A 20,396-nucleotide genomic window follows, 5' to 3' on the forward strand; every position below is an offset into this window, starting at 1 on the left:
GCCAATAGGCCCCCACTGGGAAGCCCCTTGGGACCCTTACCTGCGGAAATGGCAAAGGATTGATAACCTTGAAAGAAGGAGGGGTTAACGACGCAGGTCTCCTGCAACATAATAATTTGGAATTTGTGGATGTTAGCACACCAATTAGGGGGGTGTCCACTAAACTATTGACACCCACAATATTCCACTACAGTAGCTTAATAAAGTTTTAGTCCCTTGCATTGTGCTCTCCCACACCCTCCAGTCAGTCGACTTCTTCTAGGTATATTTGATTTACCACCCGTCTGCTGCTTAGTAATCAGTCTACCCTTACTGCTCCCAATACTCCATGGGGGCGGGGCCTTGATTTCCTCTGGGGTCATTGCTCCCGATATCACCATTAGGCCCAAAAAACTTTTCAGCCGGTCCCAGTTGCATTCCCACAAGATTGGGGTGGGGGAGTGATCTACGGTCAATGCTAAACAAACCCTCTACCAACAACCATGAGTAAAGAAAAATATGCTCATAATCCATTTTAGTACCAGGCAGTGAATCCCCTTGTGCAATACAAAATATAATCGCTAATCACTGATGAGCATCCCTTTCTATGGCGTACATTTGTTCTTCAAAGATTCCTGGTTCTCAAAAGGGAACAAGGATAATTTAGGTACATTAGTCACAATGACAGACGGTCTGTGTTCTCCCGACCCGATGTTCAGGGGGGTTCCTTTTTTGTAGTTTGGTGGGGGGGGTGGGGCGTCCGCCGGGGCGGAATGCCCTCTGACGCCAGGGCTCTCCACCTGGGCGGGATGCAAAAGGATGTGGGTATTGATTCAGACCAAATGAGTTTCCCATGGCCCCTCTTTCCTGGTTCACTAGGTATTGGGTTGTTCCAAGGGTTGGTGGATTCAAATCGGGTGCAGCAGTTCCTCTAAGGATTTTTTAACTGGGCCCACTCTTCCACCAGCTTCTTCCATATAAGGTTGATTCCCATCTTTCTTTGGTTTAGTTATAATGTCCATTCCTTTGATATTCTTTAGTTCACCCAATAGATCTACCCGCCACAAGTTAATGGGACGTGTAATTGATTCTTTGAAGCCCGCAAGGGACTCTTCCAGTGTCATACATGTTCCCTTATTTCCGTGAGGTCCCTGCCCAGCTGGGCCGTTATACAAGGGATCTGTTTGGGTTCCCATTTCTTGATAGGTTGTTATTGCTGTCCTTACCCGGTTCATTCCCCAAGGAGAGCGGTTTTGTACACACAGGGGGGGTTCAATAATAATAGGAACGGTGGGACCTTTCTCCAAAATATCATTTGTGGTGCCAAAGGTAAAACTTCTTCCTCTGGTTTTGCCTGGTTTATGTGCGGTTTCAAAGTGTCTCAGCCTTCCTTTGTTGTGTGGGGACCTTGCTTTTTCTGAGTTTCAATCTGCTTGGTGATAGGCTCATCAATATCACAGAAAGAGATGAAGTCCTCCTTACCCGCCATGGCCACACAGTTTGATATCATGGGTAGAGGGGCGAACAGGGGGATCTAAGCTGGGGGTTCGGACTTATTGACAGGTGATTGATTGTGCCCTGTTTTCCGTGCTTCAAGCGAGCCCCCGACCTCTGTCCCATCAAGATCGGAGAGTAGATCCTTGTGATCAGATTGTTGACATTGCTGATTGGTCGAAGTTATCAAGTGATTCCCCCCCGACCCCTACATCCAATAGGAGCAGTATACTGCGCCTTCCTTTTCACCATTATAGGTGAGAAGTAAACCGAGTGCAGGGGTGCAGCTCCGTCAAGCTCTCTGTCAGGCTTTGCCACTCCTATGGGATTCAAGATGCATTTGAGGTTGCTGCTCATGGGAGGGCAGGTGCAGGCCATAACATGGATGTGTGCAGGCGACCCTCCCCTTGGTCGCAGAGCTCCCAGCGGGAATGCATCTCCTGCGCCCTTGTTCCTGCGGGCTTTGGCCCTGTGGGTGTCCCTCCAGCGTTCTTACGGATCCAGGGTGGGGCTTAAGCAGCACAGCGTGGGTTTGGTGGCCCTCCTGGGCTAGAAGTCTGCAGATCGCTGCATCTCCAGCACCCTTATGTAAACATTGGGTGACGTCCGGCGTTGTGCACGTGATGTCACACGTTCTGGTGGCCATCTTGGATAACCTAAGATCAACCGCACGTATCGGAATGTGTTTCCTTCTTTTATAGTTATTCTTTGATAGTACATATGTACTATTAATGTTATGTCAAAAGGGATAATAATGCCTGGGTAAATCCAGATTTATTGTGGATTTTTGTGTATGAATGAGGATGGTGTCATTTTTTCAGGCAAGTTGTGTTCCGTTGCGTTATAATATGTCTTCATGTCATTTGGTTTCACACTTTTTGCGCCAGGCGTAGGTTCTTGGCTGACATGGTATGATGCACCAGCAGGGGGAGCGGGCCGAGCTGTGAGACCGTAGAAAGTTCAGCCGGTGTTTTGGTCCCACGATACCAGCACGGCTGTGAGGGACCGGTCCAGGCCTCATTTTCCCCGAAGAAACCAGAGCAGGGGCGTCCTGATCGGCAGTCCTTTCTCCGGGCCGGCCGCTCACTCTCCCATCAACCGGGGTGAGTGCTCGAGCTGTGCTGGTGCTGGAGACCGTAGAAAGTTCAGCCGGTGTTTTGGTCCCACGATACCAGCACGGCTGTGAGGGACCGGTCCAGGCCTCATTTTCCCCCTCGACGGGGAGGGAGAGCGTTGTCCGGTTGGCAGTGTAATTCGAAACCAGCTGGGTCTGTGTGTGTACGGATAGGCCGGATGCCAGTTTCATCCGCCTGCCTTTCCGCATCTAATATTGGGCGGTGTATGTAGAATAAGGAGTGCGCAGTTATGTACGGATTCCCTAGTTCAGTGTGAAGAGAGGGGGTAGTGAATGAGGGGGTTGCGACAACGGTGTTGGTGTGGTCTGTGACCGAATCTGAGGGAGATTGTGTGGTAATCTGCAGCTAACGAAATGCCAGGAGACTGGCATGGTTAAGATTTAGGTATTTAGCTATCAAACGTGATCCAACTTGCGCCCAGGTGACCCACTGAAGGTTATTTAGTTATTTATCTATCTATCAAATATGATCCAACTTGGGGCCCAGGTGACATACTGAAGGTTGTTCACGTATTTATCTGTCAAATGTGATTCAACTTGCACCCGGGTGATCCACTTAATGTTATTTGATGTTTCAGTACCAGAGCAAAAAGAAGGCAGACACTTATGTACCCAGTCAGCAATAACTAAACTATAGTGTTACACATAGTGGTCTCCTTATGTACAATTGTGCGGGCATTCCGAGGGCCTGGTTTTCATACTGTTTGTTTACTTAAAGAGGGCTAGGCCTTGCGCAAAAATTAAATAAGGCTCTGACTGGTTTTTCCACCGGGGCACACGATTAATGGGTGGTCACCAGAGCTGACCTTCCAGTAAGAGAGGTCCCATTCACCTCACACGGCCGCCAGCACCCTCAGTGGCATGCCCAAGGCCTGCACGGGAGGGTCAATCATTACTTCTCCTGGGGTTTGCATATGCGCATACGCACGGTTAAGGTGTTAGTATCTCCTACTTAGGACTCCCACAGGTTGCTGCTCGCTCATAATACTTCACATATTGGGAGAAACACCTTACACCTAGATGGCTGTAAGTTGCCCTACAACATAATGTCTACCTCCATCCATATTCCACCAAAGTAGTGCTGCAGAGTGCATTTTCAATATACCACATTCTAGGAAGTGAATTACTAATGAATGCCAAAAAGCCATAATCTGTTTAGTAAATATCAACCTGCTAGGAAATTGTCACTGTTCTAATAAAAAGTACCTTTCACTTGGTCTACTATTCCACTTCCTTAGTGGATCTACAACATAGAGTTCTGGGTACAAATACCCATACCCACCGTATGGGCTCTGGTCTGACCTTATTTTTACTTTCACAGTGGCCACGACAGTTGTCCATACACCTGTTGACTCAGTCTAAATATGATAAGTTAAAGATTAAACAATACAAAATACGAAATAAGAAATATACAATCAAAATGTACTTACCCCCTGCTTGGTCGATGTGGTTTGTCAATATACATTGTAATTAAGACTCTTATAAGTAAACCTTCTTAGTATGTACATTTTTACACTAGTGCCTTCTATAAACAGAAGCCAATATAGGTTTGCCCACTGCCATCCAGTAGCCAGTCTTTTACACTTTTCAATGCCTTAGTTAAACATGTAATATTGGTAATCTACATTGACCAAACATCTATAGTCCCAAATCAGTCCTACAACAAAATCTATTTGTAGTGTTCAATGCCCATCTGAATATTTGAGCAATCTTCACAAGAAAGATCCCATCTCGTGATCACTGTTCAATCCATGCTTGGTGGTTAGCATTTTGCATATTCATTTTGATTCCATTTCTCAAAGCTTACGTTCTTCCCCCTCACCCTCTCCCCCCCTTTTTCCTATGGAGACTTTTTTCAAACCAATAAATCGCACATCTTTTTTGTCATCCATTTGGTGTGATGACTCGGTGTGTGGCTAAAGGGAATTTGCAATCTTGACTCCCAATCATTGTAATGTTCACAGATTGTGCTTCCAATATATATATATATCTGCCATGGTAAGATTCATTTATATCTGGCTGTTTTTCATGTTACAATTGGGATTAACTTTTTACCTTCCTCAAGGTAAAAGCGCATACAAGAGTTTGTCCATCTGACTTGCTGTCCCTGTTTTACATTTGCGCCAGAAAGAAATCCAAGAAAAGGAAAAACAAGAAGACTAAGAAAGAGTCTAGTGATTGCAGCAGTGAGGAGTCTGAAGATGACGAAGTGCAAGGTGGAGATCTGTGGGTTGAGCGAACAAGTAAGTTATCATAAATACTTTCCTTCCAGTGATCATTTTACACAAGTTAATTGTTAATGTAGATTTGAATGCGTCATCTTGTTCTGCCCCACGCAATGTTTCGGAGTTTCTCTTAGCGATAGTGACTATCTTCTAACATTTAAGTAAATGTTTTAATCGCAATTTAAAGCACTTCAGTCTTTGATGGCTTAAGTCCTCTTTGACTTTCTCTTAATGTTTTGTTTTATGGGCTCAAAATACGGTTGTCATGTGATATATGTACAGCTTGTTTTGACACATTGCAGGATTCGTTTTTCCATTTTGGTTGGCATATGAAAGGAGGCAGACATTTAAAGGGACCTATTACTTTTTGCAGACTATGCCCTGGCACCATTTCACCTGTGTTTTGCTTGAATCATTTCATTACCCTATGTACAGGAACTCATTCATTTGCTCGCTCTTAACATTCCATCTTGCATTGCCTGATAGCAACTTCACTTCAATATCTGAGCGGTCGTCGGTCCTAAGCGATTTGCAGTTCAGCAAAGAAAATGACAGCAAGTTGTGACACTCCCTTTACATAAATAATTATTTTTGCATATGCTAATTTTGGATCCCTAGATGTCAAATACTTGTCATATGAATATACCGTTAATTTAATTGACCCATTTTACAATTCTGCTGCCATTTAAGGTACCATTTTTAACTTTGATGTTGTGGTTGTAACAATGGGTTCCACTAAGAATACGTCAAACTCCTATTCCCTTCCTCTATACTCTTGGTAGTTCTTGTTTGCAGAAATAGGACTGCAGCCATTTTTAGAACCAAAATGTAGAGCCTCAATTTAATTAATTCAGTCATCCAGATGCTGCCCCTCCTTTTCTCCTTGTCGGACAGGACAAAGCAGCCAGTGTCGTGTACATCTCAGGCTCCTATGTCTCTTCCTCTAATTATTTTCTATTTATCCTCTGATGTCCCAGTGATGCAACAGGTATGTCCATTTGATTATGTCTTGTAAACCTGGTTCTCTTTCTGTGTGAGATGCAGCAGGCACATCCGATCTGCAGACCTGCACTCCTTGTGATTGGGGTGCTTGGGCCCCAAACACTGATTGGATAGCTGTTTTGGTTAGGGCTTTGGGGCAGCGCATTCGCCACTGGAAGAAAGTCTTTGCATCCTACACTTTACCACCTTCAAGACTTGATTGTGAGGAAGGAGCAACAGCAGTTGAGTGATGCGCTTTATTATGGAGCACTCCAATGTGTGGTTTCCCAGGCCAGAAGGGTTCTGCGGGCCCTTTCATGAGCGGAGCGAAGTGGGAAGAGACTTGTCTCTGGCTAGAACTGGGGGGGCCACCCCTCATGAGGCTAATTATGAGTGCACATTACTGGGGTTTCTTTTCTAAAAGCGAAGTCTGGGTGCGGACCTGAAGATCCCATTCAAGGGGCTAAGTTGGGGCACATGCCTGAAGTTCCCCCGTAACATGGCTAATTGCAGACTTGAGCCTGAGGTTCCCCTTACAGGAGCTAACTCTGTGCAACAACCCCAGAATTGCCTGTAAAAGGATACAAAGAAGACTAACCACCATTAGGTTCTCGAAAGACCAGGCCCTCTCGCATCTGTTGAAGACACTGTAATTACCTTGATTTGGTCGATTGAGTCATAAGCTCAACATTAAATGGATTACACAAGTAAAACAATGACGGCCGGCATGCCAAAGGACCATGACATCACACCTTTTTCCTCTGCGGGCCCCCTGATCAGAAAACACCTGTGGCCATCAGGGCTCACATTGGCTGCAACCCTCGGTATCTCCGATGAGAAACTAGTTTGCCTCCTACAGTCAACCTGCCGCCCACCGTTGCAGGTGAGGGCCAGGGGGCGGTCTTGGTGCTTACCATCTACTGCCTCTTGCATTTGTCGATCCCCCACCCCTCATTTGGAGGACAGGTTTCTTTTCTCCAATGCTGTCCCCGGATACAAATGGGTACTTCAGCAACATTATAAGAGAGCTGTTGCCTACACCACCATCCTGCATGGATCCACTGGTTGGCGTTCAAGTCGTCTCGTAAAATGGGTGAGCTTCAAGCTCTTGCTTCTGAGCCCATCACTGTTTCCATAGAGTAAAATGATCCTCCAATGTCCCCTTCCTTTATTCTCAAGGCGGTGTAAAAACTCTATGGAGGCAGAACGCATGCTGCACAATTTGGATATTCACATAATTCACATGTTCCTCCAATGGTATCAGAATTTTTTTCATGGTCTGAACCTGGCTTAACCCCCTTATATTCACCTCTCTTGCCAGTTGTTTACTGCAAATGCTTCTGCCCATGGCCTTATCACTGCTACCGCCACCCAGGGCCCTCTCCAGCTTGATATTGCACATGGCGGCAGCCTCGCCTGTGCCACATCCAACATGGTGGTTTCCATTAAGTCTGCAACGTCTGCGTGCACACCTTCCAAGTTGGTGCCTATGGCTGGGCTCAGTCTTATTTTCCTGCAGCTCAGTGGTTTCGACACCGGGGTCTACATCGGCGGATTGCGTTGCAACACTTTCAGTGTTACTTGGAACCTTCTGTTGTGTTTTTTTTCTTGCCACTCGTGTCCTCTGCTGCCGGTCCCTCTTCACCTCGATTCCTCCTGCTTCCTTCATGTGCTTCCCTTTCCCTGCTCCTGGTCCCTGCCTGTTTATCAGTCTGTCTGCTTTAGTCACACAGTTCTCCAGTGCCTGTGGCATATCTTCATCTCAAGCACTCCTCAGTCCTGTGGGATCCTCTGCAAGTTTTCTTGAACACCACCTTCCAGCGGACACCTTCTCCATCTTAGCGGTGTCCAGGGGGTTTGGCCATCAGGTCTTTCCCCCAGTGATTTCCTGTCCCACAGGTCACCTTGTTGTCAGTTTACCCAGTGACAAGGTGGCTTGTGGGACAGGCCGCCCTTACCTGCGTTACGACTCTACCACCAGACCTTGACACGGCTCCCCCTTCTGTCCTCTTGGACCCTCCCATTTCAAATGATACTCAAGAGGTAAAGTGGATGAAGAGGTGACTTTGCCTGCTGTGCTTTTCATGAGGGGGTCATGGTCCCCCTTCAATCTCTATAGAGTGCCAGCGAACCCTCATGCAGAATTAAGGGTCCTGTCAGAATGCTGGACCCCAGGAGCGTTTAAGTGTGCCAGTCCAAAAGGATGTTTTGGCCAAAGCCATGTAACTATTGCAATACCTTACTCTTCCCCACTTGGCAAATGGGAGGATTGGTGTCCTGCTACTGTCCTCATTTTAATGAGATTCTCTTCTTGCCTCACTCTTCGATTGTGGAGGTGGCCACCTTGCATTCAAAGCTGGCCTCAGGGTCTTGCTTGACGGTGCTGAAAAAATTGCATAAGCTCTTGACATTGTTGGAAAAAAGATTTGCCGGAAAGCATCCTTTCAGCTCTGGCAGGCTAATTCAGCAGCTTTGCTATCAGCAGCCATTCCGAACCTCTGGAAGGAGCTTTTAGAAGTTGAGCAGTTCTTCCCAGCTGATAAGAGACTGCTTTACGCCTGGGTTGTGGGGGCTCTGTCATTTAATCGACACCTGTTTTTACGATGGATGTTTTGCTGTGGGATTTTTGTTCTTCATTCTTTGGGGCTGGGGGGGTTTGTCCAACCCCGCCCCCAAAACCCCTGTCATTTACCTATTTCTTTTTTTTTATTATTCCTGAACCCCCCCTAACTCCCAACCCTTTATATGCCCTTGCCCACCCCCCAAAAATAGGCTAAATGTTTTTTCTGGAAAAATGCAGCGGCAAAACACCAGTCATAAAAACGGGTGTCGATGAAAGGATGCTATACAGTTGGAGGGGAGGCTCATAGATGTGCTGCGGTCAGCAGCAGGGCACCAAGATAATTCAACAAAGGGCATGCTTGTCCGCCACATGCAGTTTACTAAGTTCAACAGAGATGTGTAGGATATAATTTTTGATCTCCCCTTTGAGGGGTTGTAACTCTTCGCTTCCTCGACTAACAAATAACGTTTAAGACAAGCACACACTCAGGTAAGTTGTTGGCTGTGCCGTCCAAGCTTCCTCAGAAAACCTTCCAAACCCCCTCGGAGGATTTATGAAAACTAGTTTAGATCCCTGGAGGTTCCGAAGGTTTTCAAGAGAGAAGGGCGAGACACGTGTCCCAAGTCCCCTCCTTCCACCACAAGAATCTGGTGGGATCAACCCCCGGAAGGGTTTCTTCCAGGGTTTATCCGCAAAGGGCTTGTTTGACCCATTTTCTGGTGGGTGGGAGCATTTCTTTCCATCTTGAACTTAGAGGGCAGTCTCTATGAACCTGTGTGTCCCGTCTGTGATCCGGTGGCGTTTTAATCTGCATCCCTCCTTCAGTTTTGCTCTCTTGCCCCCCCCCCCCCCCTGTCCAAATGGGTACAGTAGCTTTAGCCCTGGACACAGTCGAGGATATTTGTTCCCAAAAGATGAGATCAGGATTTTTCTCCAGGCTATTCACATTACAAAAGTACAGGTTTGCCAAGAATAACCAGACAGTCTTCCGTGCCATCCTGGCACTTCCTCTTTCTCCCTCTTTCTCCCTCTTGTAAGGAATCTGAGGGCATCATCACTTCTTTCCCCAAGATATACTCCTCTCAAATGAACAGGGTAGGGCTGAAGCTGCCGGATCCTGACCCTGGGGGTGGATCTGCGAGAGAGGACTACCTGGTAGGAGGCCACTTGGGGAGAGAAAGTGAGGCACCCTTGGGTGAGACGCAATATCCTTTGTTCCCCCTTCTATGAAGAACCTTCTATTCCCCACACCTTTAATGGGACAGTTTGTGAAAAACACTTACTTTCCCCATTTGGACTTCAAGTCCCAACATTCATGTAGTACTGGGACGAGGAAGAGGCAACTGGGAGTTGTGCCCATTTCCATTGGATCACTCACACTGGAACTGAAATGAGGATGAGCGTTATGGAGGAGTATCAGTATAGTAGCCATGCATGTCCCACTAATAGGCCTTACTTCGGCCATGCAGTTGATGTGAGGAACGTGCACCTGCAACCTATTAATGGGTTACAGGTGTATAAAAGGGAAGCTGGTGCAGTCGGAAGGTTACGTGAAGCAGCTACCAGTGTAACTGACCAGAAGTAAAGGAGGCGTGGAAGCAGTAAAGTCTGTGACAGACTGTTGGGAAGGGCAGGATGTGCTGGAGACCCTGTAAGTCGAGGGTCGAGTCTCATGGCTGGCGAAGTAGCTCCTACTCCGTTCTGCAGGGGGAGGCAGTGCTGTGTTAGACCGTTTCCATGTGTGCTCATTACCTCCTGGTGTTACAGGAACACCAGAGTGCCACATGGGCTGAAGACTCCTGAACAAAGCAGAAGACTGTGGAAGTTTACAAGTCCTGCGGAGGCGAGCGCAAGAACCAGTGATTCTCTGTGAGCAAAGGCAGACCGGGCTGCGCTGTAGGTGAACACGAGCGAATGAAGAAGATATGTCATGTCATTGTAACGTGCCTGTACACAAACGTTTCTCGGTGCAACAAGACAAGGGAGGACAAGACAAACCATCTTACTTGACCCTGTGTCATTCAGATCGTGCAAGTGCGCAAACGCAAAGTGCAGGGGGAAGGGAGAAGGGGAAGTGCAGTAAGGTCAGCATTGCTCGGAGTGAGTGCAGTCAGGGCAGTGTGGCTCTAGGTAAGTGCACGGATGCAGGGGACTGGAGGGTTACAGTTAAAGCCACTGAGTGCGCGGTAGGCGCTTAGGCAGTGCAGCAGAGACTGATCATGGTGGAGCCTGGTACCCAGTGAGACTCTGAGGGTAGCCAAGCAACCAGTCGGTGCAGCAGACGGCTAGGTCAGCAGGGGGGAGGGAGAGAGAGAAGGCAGAGGAGAAAAGGAAGGTCTTGAGCTGCTTCCAGAACTTCAGGTGGTCGGGTCAAGTTTGAGGTGGGCTGGGAGGCCCTTCCAGAGGGAGGCAACTGCAGAGGAGAGGAATCTACCACCCACTCTCTGACTGGAGAAGTGTCTGACACTCGGGGAGTTGGAGGTAGCTGAGCAAAGGGCTTGAGAAGGAAGGTATTTTGGAAGAAAGAGTTTCATGTAGTGAGGCCCTGGTCCCAGAAGGCCTTGTGGAGGATGCAAAGGGTTTTGAACTTGATCCTTGCAGCCAACAGGAGCCAGTGGAGAGATTTCAGGGCTGGAGATAATGTCCCTGGTCTTGAGGCCAAGGGCAAGCCTTGCACTCGTGTTCTGAATTAGTTGCTGAGGCCGGAGAGTAGAGGAAGGCAGATTGAGAAAGAGTCTGTTGCAGTCATCCAGCCTAGGGAGAACCAGGCTCTGGAGACAGTGAGCTTCTGGGGGAAAGTTAGAAAATGAAGAGCACCTCTGAGGAGATGCTGCTGGTAGTAGGGTTTTGTGGCAAGGCCTGTGATGTGAGGAGAGAAGGAGAGTGTAGAGTCGAAGATGAGAGAAGGTTTTTTGATTCGCAGGAAGGCGAAGGAAGAGGGTCCAAGGAGGGAGGCCAGAGTGACAGAGGGAAGGTGGGAGCAGGGGTGCCATTGAGAAGAATCTCCGTCTTGCTAGCATTAAGGCAGAGATCGTTGGATGCGCTCCAATCCTGAATTGCGGATAGCCAGTCAGGAATGAGCGACAGTGAAGACGAGGCTGAGGGGAGACTGAAGGAGAGCAGAGTGTCATCCGCATAACACAGAAATTTAGAGGAGAAGGTAGAGATCAGGTGGGCCAAAGGGGCCCAAGTAGACATTGAAGAGCCAGGGTGATGGGATCGAGCCCTGGGGAACACCACATGTGGAAAGAGAGGTGGTGGAGAGAAAGGACCCAAGTTGGACCTGGGAGGGTCGGTTCAAGAGGAAGGTCAACCACTCCAGGGCCTGATCCGTGAGCAGGTTCCCACAGAGTCGATCAGAATGATGTGATTGGCCATGTCAAAAGCAGAGGAAAGGTCAAGGAGGGCGAGGATTGGGTATGGCCGAGCTGTCTCTTAACCTGTATCTGGTAATTGCACATTCCCTGTATATAAAGGAGGAATCTATTTTTCTCTAGCATGGATTCACATGCTCATGAATATTCCCTGTCCTCAGGTTGGGACTCCTCGGTAAAAGAAAAAAACAGTGTCACTTCAAAACTGTATTTCTCCTCTAAGCCAATCACTGTCCTCTGGCTCATACTGCCCCCATCCAATGGCAGTCCTCTTCCTAAACTCCACCCCTGGTGGCCATCTTCAGATTTTTACCACACGCTTCGGTGTTTGGAGTCCTCTCCAAGTTGCTCTCCAAGCTAATTTTGTGTTTTTTTTCAAACTTGTGTCCAAAATAGTTATTAAAAAATTGACGATTTTTGCTTGATGGTCTTTGACAAAGGACAGAGACTGGCAGCGGTGATCCGCGACACGTGACTATCTTCATCCACCGTCGGATCTTCATCGAAGTTTCGAGACGGCCCAACCTTGGGCCTTCTTCGAGCCATGACTGAAGAGAAGAAGGAAAGTTGAAGCCTCTTTAAACTCTGCGTGAAGTGTTGATTAAGAAATGTCTTGGTGGAAGATCGACATCATAAATGCTTATATTGCCTGCATCCGGACCACGAGGAGGAGGGATGCAAGGTGTGCCCCGGTTTCTCAAAGAAAACCAAAGACGACTGCTACAGAAAGAGGATCTTTCTTTTCATGATATCCACTAAAGTGAATAGGATAAGTGTTTTTGAAAAAATCAACACCTGTCTGGTAACAGGTGCCCTGAACATTATAGATTCTGCTTTTCTCATGTACACGGCAGGTAATTTTAGATATTTACTGGTACCCAGCACACATGCTTTGTAAACATATTGCTCTGTGCGTTAATAAAGAAGGGCTTCACCAGCCATATAGGAAATTTCCCTTTGCAATGTTAAAACTATGAGACAGATGAGACAGTAATGGTCTGTTCCTTTCATGGTTTACCTTTTAGTGTGGGTTTTTATAAGAAAAGTCTAGACGCCAAATTCTTTGTGTATTATTAAGTAGGGATAGATTTCTCACTCTTTTCTTTAAGATAGGCGGCGCACCACCGTCATCCTACGAACAGCACCCCCTGATAAGATACAGGGTGTGCTTCTACCTAGGTACAGCATCAGTGGTTTTAAGATTGACTCTGGTTTGAAATGTTTTGCACTCAGAAGTGCTCCAAACCCTGTTTTTGTGTGCTAAAAGATGTTGTGAATATAACGGTGGAGTGAAACTGTTTTTCTATTGTGAACTAGAATCCTATTGTGTGAAGTCGAGCAAGGCCATTCACTCGGCTTCTGGGCATGGTGAAGCCTCATCTAGGACCGGCCGCTCCGAGGAGCGAACTCACTCCAGGAGGAGGTCGAGATCCTTTGAGGACGCCCCGCTCACGGCGGTCTAAGAGAAGGCAAAGCTCTGCGACGCTAGCTCTGCTGGGTTCGCTGCTGATGCCAGTCCCAAGTCGGGCAAAAGGCGATCGTGATCACAATCGGCCTCCACGGGGAGCCTAACAAAGAAAGGGGCCTCTTCAAAGAGAAAGTCCCAAACCCCGCGCAATCTCTGTGTCCGCGGATAAACCAACGAGAGACAAGTTTGTGGAGGACATGTCGAAGCTGACTAAGACCTTGCAGCATGCCAGGTCCACTGAGTCAACGACGGCACTGTAGACAAAAGCAGCGACGAAGGAGAGTGGGTCCACGAAGGAAGTGCCGACCACTCCACGGGTGACCTTACCCCCGAGGCGAGATGCAGCTGCGGAGGCATCAACGAAGGTGGCGGCCACTCATTGGTCAGGAAAAGACCTGGTGACTGCACCGACCCAGTCGCCCCCTGACAAGGAAAGAGAGACTGTCCCTCTGGTGGAATTTCCCCAGCACGTGGACCAGCAGACTGCTACAGATGGGCAGTAGCATATCTTCTCAAGTACCCACAAGGTAGAGCATGATCTGCATGACGGTTACTACATAGTTCACAAAGGGGGAGGACTTGGGGGCGGTGGGCCAGAGTCCCCTGCTTGCAAGAGAAGACGTCAGTCCAGACCCCACTCCACTGGCTCCTTTCACCCCTAGACATTCTAACGACCCTGCACACACTAGTCACCTGAAATCCAGCAGAGGCTGCCGTCACTGGGGCCTATGCCTCCACGGGAGATGACAGAGCCTCCGAGGCTGAGCTTGCCCCTTCACCCACGGAAGAGAATGTCCAAAGAGGCTGCTGGTCCTCGGCAGCATCCGACTCCTCCTCCTCCTCCACCACCACCTTGTGGCGAGAAGACTGCACCCGCGGCCCCGGCCCCGCACATGGACACGCGTATGGACATGGCTACGGGCATCGACGAGGATGACTATCTTCGTGGCTGAGAAACACCACATGCGGATGAGCCCCATAGGGCCTACCCACCGGACGAAGTTTGATTCTTTCATTCTGTCATGTGAAGGGCCTCAGAACTGTTTCAGTTGGTTCCTGAGGAGACTAAGAAAGGTTTCCTGTACCAGCGGTGCAAGTCGAGAAGGAAGACCATGTCCGTTCCTTTCCTGGATGGCATCTGGCAGGAAGGCCTAGCTCTAATGAGAACCCCAAGTATGGCCACGACCAAGCCGGACAGATTCGAGAAAAAGTACAGGGTTCCAGATTCAGCTTCCAGGTGCTTAAGATCTCGGCCCTCGCCTGATTCAGTGGTCTCAGCCGCAGCCAGGAAGCGCTCAGTGAACCAATCATCAGCAGCCATGGTACCTCGGGACCATGAGGGGGAAGAAGCTTGTTGCAATGGGTAAGAGGATAATTTATACAGCAGCCTCTACCATCAAGGCAGATAACACCCTAACCATTTTGTCCTGATATGACCGGCAACTATGGTTCAAGCTGGGTCCTATTCTGGACTTCCTGCCCGAAGACAAGGTCGAGGCACTAGAACTCTTTCAGGAAGGGGAAGTGGCCTCGGTTCCCACCATATCGGTGGCAGTGGACATCGCAGACATTGGTTTTGGCCATATGAGGAACGGGGGGTGTCCCTGCATCGTCCAGGTTGGTTGAAGGCAACAAACTTCTGCTGGGACGTTCAGACTAAGGTGCTGGATATGCCGTTCGACGGGGAGAACCTCTTTGGAAAGGCAGTCGACGAGTCTTTGCGGGCATTAAAGACCGACACAGAGACGGCACACTCCCTGGAAATTTTGCAGCAGTGAAGGCCATCGTCCTTTCACTCTTCCAGAGGAAAACCAGGAAGAATTCACAAGGGTTATAATAACCCGTACCGGCAGCCTTCACGCTCCTCCACTCAAGAAGCGTATAGGGGTTGCTCTCAAGGCGCAGGAGGATAGCGGCACCGCCGCCCTCAAGACAGCTCTGACCACCAAGCAGGCCTGAACCGGCCGTGGCCTCAGGCCCCCCCACTCATGCACCCCAGTGGGAGGCCGGCTTGCGAAGTTAGTCAGCACGTGGGAAACCATCACCACGGACAGATGGGTGGTGGATGCTCTCGGATAGGGGCACATCTTGGAGTTCCAACGCAGGTGTCCCCGTATTCCGATGATTGAGCGACAGGAACAACATGGACCACAGCTTCTGCCAGTGGTGCAGACCATGTTTCAGAAGGGGGCAATGGAACCCGTCCCCCGGCGTATCTGGGGCTCTGCAGTATATTCGAGATACTTTCTGGTTCAAAAGAAAACAGGGGGTTGGAGGCAGATCGTGGATCTACGTCGTCTCAACAAGTACTTAGTCTTAAGTTCTGGATGGTCACTTTGCAATACCTGCTTTGCCAACTTGAGCAAGGAGATTTTCTGAATTTGTTGGATCTGGAGGACGCCTACTTCCACATCCCCATTAACAAGTAACATTGCAAGTTCCTACAATTCGTAGTTCAAGGTCAGCACTACCAGTTCAAGGCTCTGCCCTTCGGCCTGAGGGTTTTTACAAGGTGCCTGGCCACGGTGGCGGCTCATCTTCGTCTACAAGGCATCCACGTATACCCCTCCTGGACAACTGGCTGGTGATTTCCCGCTCACTCTCTGGCAAGCGAGCACACATCAAAAACCGTACGTATGCTGACAAAGTTGGGGTTCTCCATAAACTATCCAAAGTCTTGCTTGATGACCTCTCAGGACGCGCTGTTCCTAGGTGCCTGACCCAACACAGTGACTTGTTTGGCGTCGCTCTCGGAGGAGAGGGTGAGTGCCATACAAGGCAAAGTACAGCGCTTGTCGTCAACTCAGGCGGCAACGGTTCGATCCATCAAGTCGCTGCTGGGCATGATAACCTCCTGCATCAGCCTTGTTTGCCTCTGCAGACTTCACATGAGACCTCTCCAGGAGTTTCTGGATGTGAGGTGGATGCAAGTGTATGGGAACTTTGCAGACAGATCTCCCTCAACGAGGAGTTCCTCAGGCGATACATTGGTGGGGTGTACAGCCGTATCTCATTCAGGGAAGTCCGTTTCAGGTTCCTCCTTACCAGTAGATGGTCACCACGGACGCCGCCCTGGAGGGATTGGGAGCCCACACCAGACATTCGCACGCCAGAGGCCTCTGGCAACCGGAAGAAAAGGACCTCCACATTGACTTCCTGGAACTTCGGGCCGCATTCTGGGCCCTCCTGCCGTTGTTGAAGGGCAAGGTGGTGAGGATGTTCAGACAACACCACCACCATGTTCTACATTCTGGAACAAGGGGGGGACCTGCTCACCAGTGCTTTCCAAGGATGCCCAGGAAATGTGGCGCTGTGCAATTCATCAAGGCATGTTCCTCATCCCGTTTCACCCAGCAGGAGTCAAGAACACCATTGCGGACTCGCTTAGCAGCGAACTGCCTTCTTGCCACGAATGGGAACTTCGCCAGGACCAGGTGGACCTTCTGTTCAGCAAATGGGGTCAGCCCCAGATCGATGTGTTCGCGACGGCGGTGAAGGCCAAGTGCCAGTGGTTCATCAGCAGGTTCCCTCACCGAGGAGCATGGTGGACGCGTTCTTGTTTCTGTGGGAGGGACGGATCCTGGACACTTTTTGTTTCCACTCTTATGTGTGGTAAACACACTCAAACAGTGCCACTGCAGGATAATACTCGTCGTCCCGATGGGGCCAAGACAAATTTGGTATCCGGACCGGCTGCTTCTGTCAGTGGCCCCGTCCATTAGGCTGCCACTGTCCCCGGACCTCCTCGCCAGAGAAGTGGGAGGGCGATTCTATGCCTCACGACAGTGTCTCTGAACCTGAGGGCATGGCTCCTACAGCCCTAGAGTTTGGAGGTTCTGCTTCACCTGCAGAATGAAAGGACCTCCGGGCCAGAGCCTCGTCAACATTGAAGTGCTACGTGCATAAATGGAAATGCTTCTCTGTGTGGTGCCAGACTCAGAAGATTACCCTGCTGTGTCATGGCCCGAAACATCTACCATACTTGCTATCCTTGGCCAAGGCGACACTGGCTCACGCCGCTATAAAGGTGCATCTCGCAGCCATATCCAGGTACACCAGGTCTCCGGGCGCACCTTCGCTGTGGTCTCAGACTCGTCGACTCTGAGACCACAGACTCGTCCCCCAAGACTACTCCATCACTAGATGCGACCGTACTACTAGAGGCGGAGGAATTGCTTTCATCTATAGAAATTCACTAGGACTCAGAACCCTACCGAGCACCAAGGTGGAATCTGCAGAGCTACTCTGTTAAACTCACACTAACGGCCACCATCCACTTAATATACAGACATCCCGGTCCCCCCTCTTGAATTGTGGATGACATTACTGCTCTTGTACTGGACAAAGCAAAAACTAACTCCCAAACCATCATCCTCAGCGACTTTAATTTAGGCCACCAAGACCCCAATGACCCTGCGGCCCTCAACCTTGCTAACTCCTTAACTGATTTACGATTCTCACACCATATACAAGCACCTACCCACATCAAAGGGAGGTCCCTTGACTGGCTTAGCGACACCAACTACAACATCTGCTTACTCTCAAACACCCCTTGCATATGGTCTGATCACCACATCATCCCCTTCAGCATTGAAGCAGCCTTGCTACCTACGCCTCCTGTCTCCCCTTCCACCCTTACCAGAAACAAAAAATATATAATTGCGGAAAAGCTTCTCCCCCTTATCCTTCCCACCGTGAACATCGCCACTGACAAGTGTTCAGACCCTACTAGCCTAGCTGACACCTAAAACCAGTCAGTACTTACTGCCATAAACTCCATCGCCCCGCTCAAGCTTAGGAGACCTAAACAGGCACACCTCAACTCGTGGTTCACACCTCAGCTTAGAGTGTTGCGAAAAGAGGAACGTAGTGCAGAATCGCGCTGGAAAAGTCACCCTTCTGACACCCACAAACGATCTCCTTTTAGCCACTCTTAACTACAAAGAAGCCCTACTGCAGGCTAAAAAAGACTTCCAATAATCGCATTGCGTTAGCACAATCAAACACCAAGGAATTATTTAAAATTCTTAAGGAACTCGAGACACCTGCAGCCTCCCCTGACTCTTGCCCTAAAGACAGTAACTGGTGCATGAATATACAGTCGGGTCTCCTGGGGAAAATTGCCACTCTCCAAACCAAAATCAGAGACAAACAAAAGCCCTTACAGTCAGACCAACCTCTGATCCTGCCCACACGCAAGGCACTTGCCTATCGCCCACACTGTACAATGTATTCACCAAGCCTCTGTTTGATGTGCTCGACTATCTGGGTGTCTCCTATACCAACTATGCGGATGACACCCAGATACTCATTCCCATCACTGGTGACTACACAGCCGATACCAAATCCCTGAATGAAGTTTACCAGGTAATTCAGGCCTGGATGGCGCAGCACGAACTCTGCCTTAACGACGATAAGACGGAGCTCCTATTGCTAGGATCATCTTATCGTTAACAAATTAGACCAAACCTACAAGTCCTTCACCATCGACGGTAACGTCATCAAGGTCTCAAATGATGCCAAAACCTTATGTGTTTACCTTGATTCCACCCTCTTCCTGAACAGACAAACAAACGCAGTTAGGTCGGCATCGGCTTACACATGTAAACTTATTACCGCCTGCAGACCCTTTCTGAACTCTCATAACTGCATTACCTTGGCCAGAACACTTGTCATGTCCAAAATCGACTACTGTAGTGCCCTCTACCTAGGGACCAGTCAATCTAACCTCAATAAACTGCAAACTATCCAAAACAATGCCATAAGGGCAGCGCTCAACATCCCTAGACGGTCCCACATCTCCACCACTAGATCCGATCTACACTGGCTCCCGGTAAAACATAGAATTGCCTTGAAAACACTAGCTTTGACTCACAAATGCCTGAACAATGCCCCACCTTATCTATCATCGCGTCTTTCACTTCACACCTCCTCTCGGCCCATCAGATCAGCCCAAACTCAGTCTAACCATGCCTAGATTCAAACTCCTAAGAGCAGGTGGTGTGAGTTTCCTTGTCCTAGCTTCCAAACTGTGGAACACAATGCCTACATTCATCAGAACTGAACCTTCGTTCCGAACATTCAAGAACAAAGCCAAAGCTTGGTTGCTCACTGAGAACGCATAAGGTTCCCCACGTCAGCCTTGCATCCTCCTGTAACATAACTCTGCTGTGTATATACGCCTCGCTGCTTCTATCTCATAACCTGTAAATTGGTGTATTCTGTGTATATGTTGTTGTAATCTGTTGTATAAGATTATGCACCCGGTTGCCCATGGGCCTGGCTGCGTTTAAAACAAACAAACTCAACTTCAAACATCGGGGAGTTCCTCAAGGGACTCTTCAGGACTTCCCTGCCGTTGAAGGCTCCTGTGCTGGCTTGGGAGCTCAATGTAGTGCTAACCTAGCTCATGGGAAACGTATCCATCAGGTCCCACTCAGTTTCTCTTGTGGAAGACTGCTTTCCTCATGGCTATCACCTCGGCCAGGTGGGTCGGGGTGATTCAGGCCCTGTCTTGCAAGCAGCCTTACCTTTCTTTCCACGCTTCAAGTCTGCTACTGCGTACACAACCCACCTTTATGCTGAAGGTACCGTTGGAATTCCACCTCAACAAGCCTTTGGTGTTGCCTGTTTTCTTAGCGGAGCAGTCATCGACTGCGGAAAGGGCCTTGCATTCGCTGGACGTCGCTCGTGCCTTGAAGTTCTGCGTGGCACTTTCGAAGGATTTTCGGAAGATTTCTCAGTTGTTTGTCAACTTTGGACCTGTAAATCAAGGAAAGGCCTTATCAATGTTCCATCTCCAGGTGGCTCTCTGGCTGCATCATTCACTATCATCGACTGGCTTGCAAGCCGCTGCCAGGCCGGCCGAGAGCCGACTCTACTGGAACAATCCCAGCAACAACTGTTTCTCTCTGGGGTACCCTTGCTCGACATCTGGAGGGCTGCTTCATGGAGGTCCACATCACCTTCACGAGGTTCTAATGCATCGACAGGGATTCCAGGGAGGAGTCCCTAGTCGGCGAAGCGGTGCTAAGCAACCTGGTTATTTGACGTGAGTCTGTTCCAGAGGTGAGTGTTTATTGCTTCCATTGAGCCTTTCCACCTCCCGTGGTTTTGTATATGTACTGCTGTGTAATCGTCATGAACATGTGAATCCATGCCAGACCCCAAGCTGGAG

At 49.0% G+C, this 20,396-nt stretch overlaps 1 protein-coding gene across 1 annotated transcript in view; it reads left to right on the plus strand.

Moving 5' to 3' along the window:
• Positions 1 to 20,396, plus strand: part of NKAP (NFKB activating protein) — a 420,242-nt gene that overhangs the window by 268,929 nt on the left and 130,917 nt on the right. The window contains exon 6 of the mRNA XM_069612688.1: positions 4,736 to 4,851. Coding sequence (XP_069468789.1) covers positions 4,736 to 4,851 — 116 coding nt within the window. The remainder of the gene's footprint in view (positions 1 to 4,735; positions 4,852 to 20,396) is intronic.

This window comes from Ambystoma mexicanum, chromosome 5p (genome assembly GCF_040938575.1).
Source record: "Ambystoma mexicanum isolate Mex_15411 chromosome 5p, UKY_AmexF1_1, whole genome shotgun sequence".
Lineage (NCBI taxonomy): Eukaryota > Metazoa > Chordata > Amphibia > Caudata > Ambystomatidae > Ambystoma > Ambystoma mexicanum.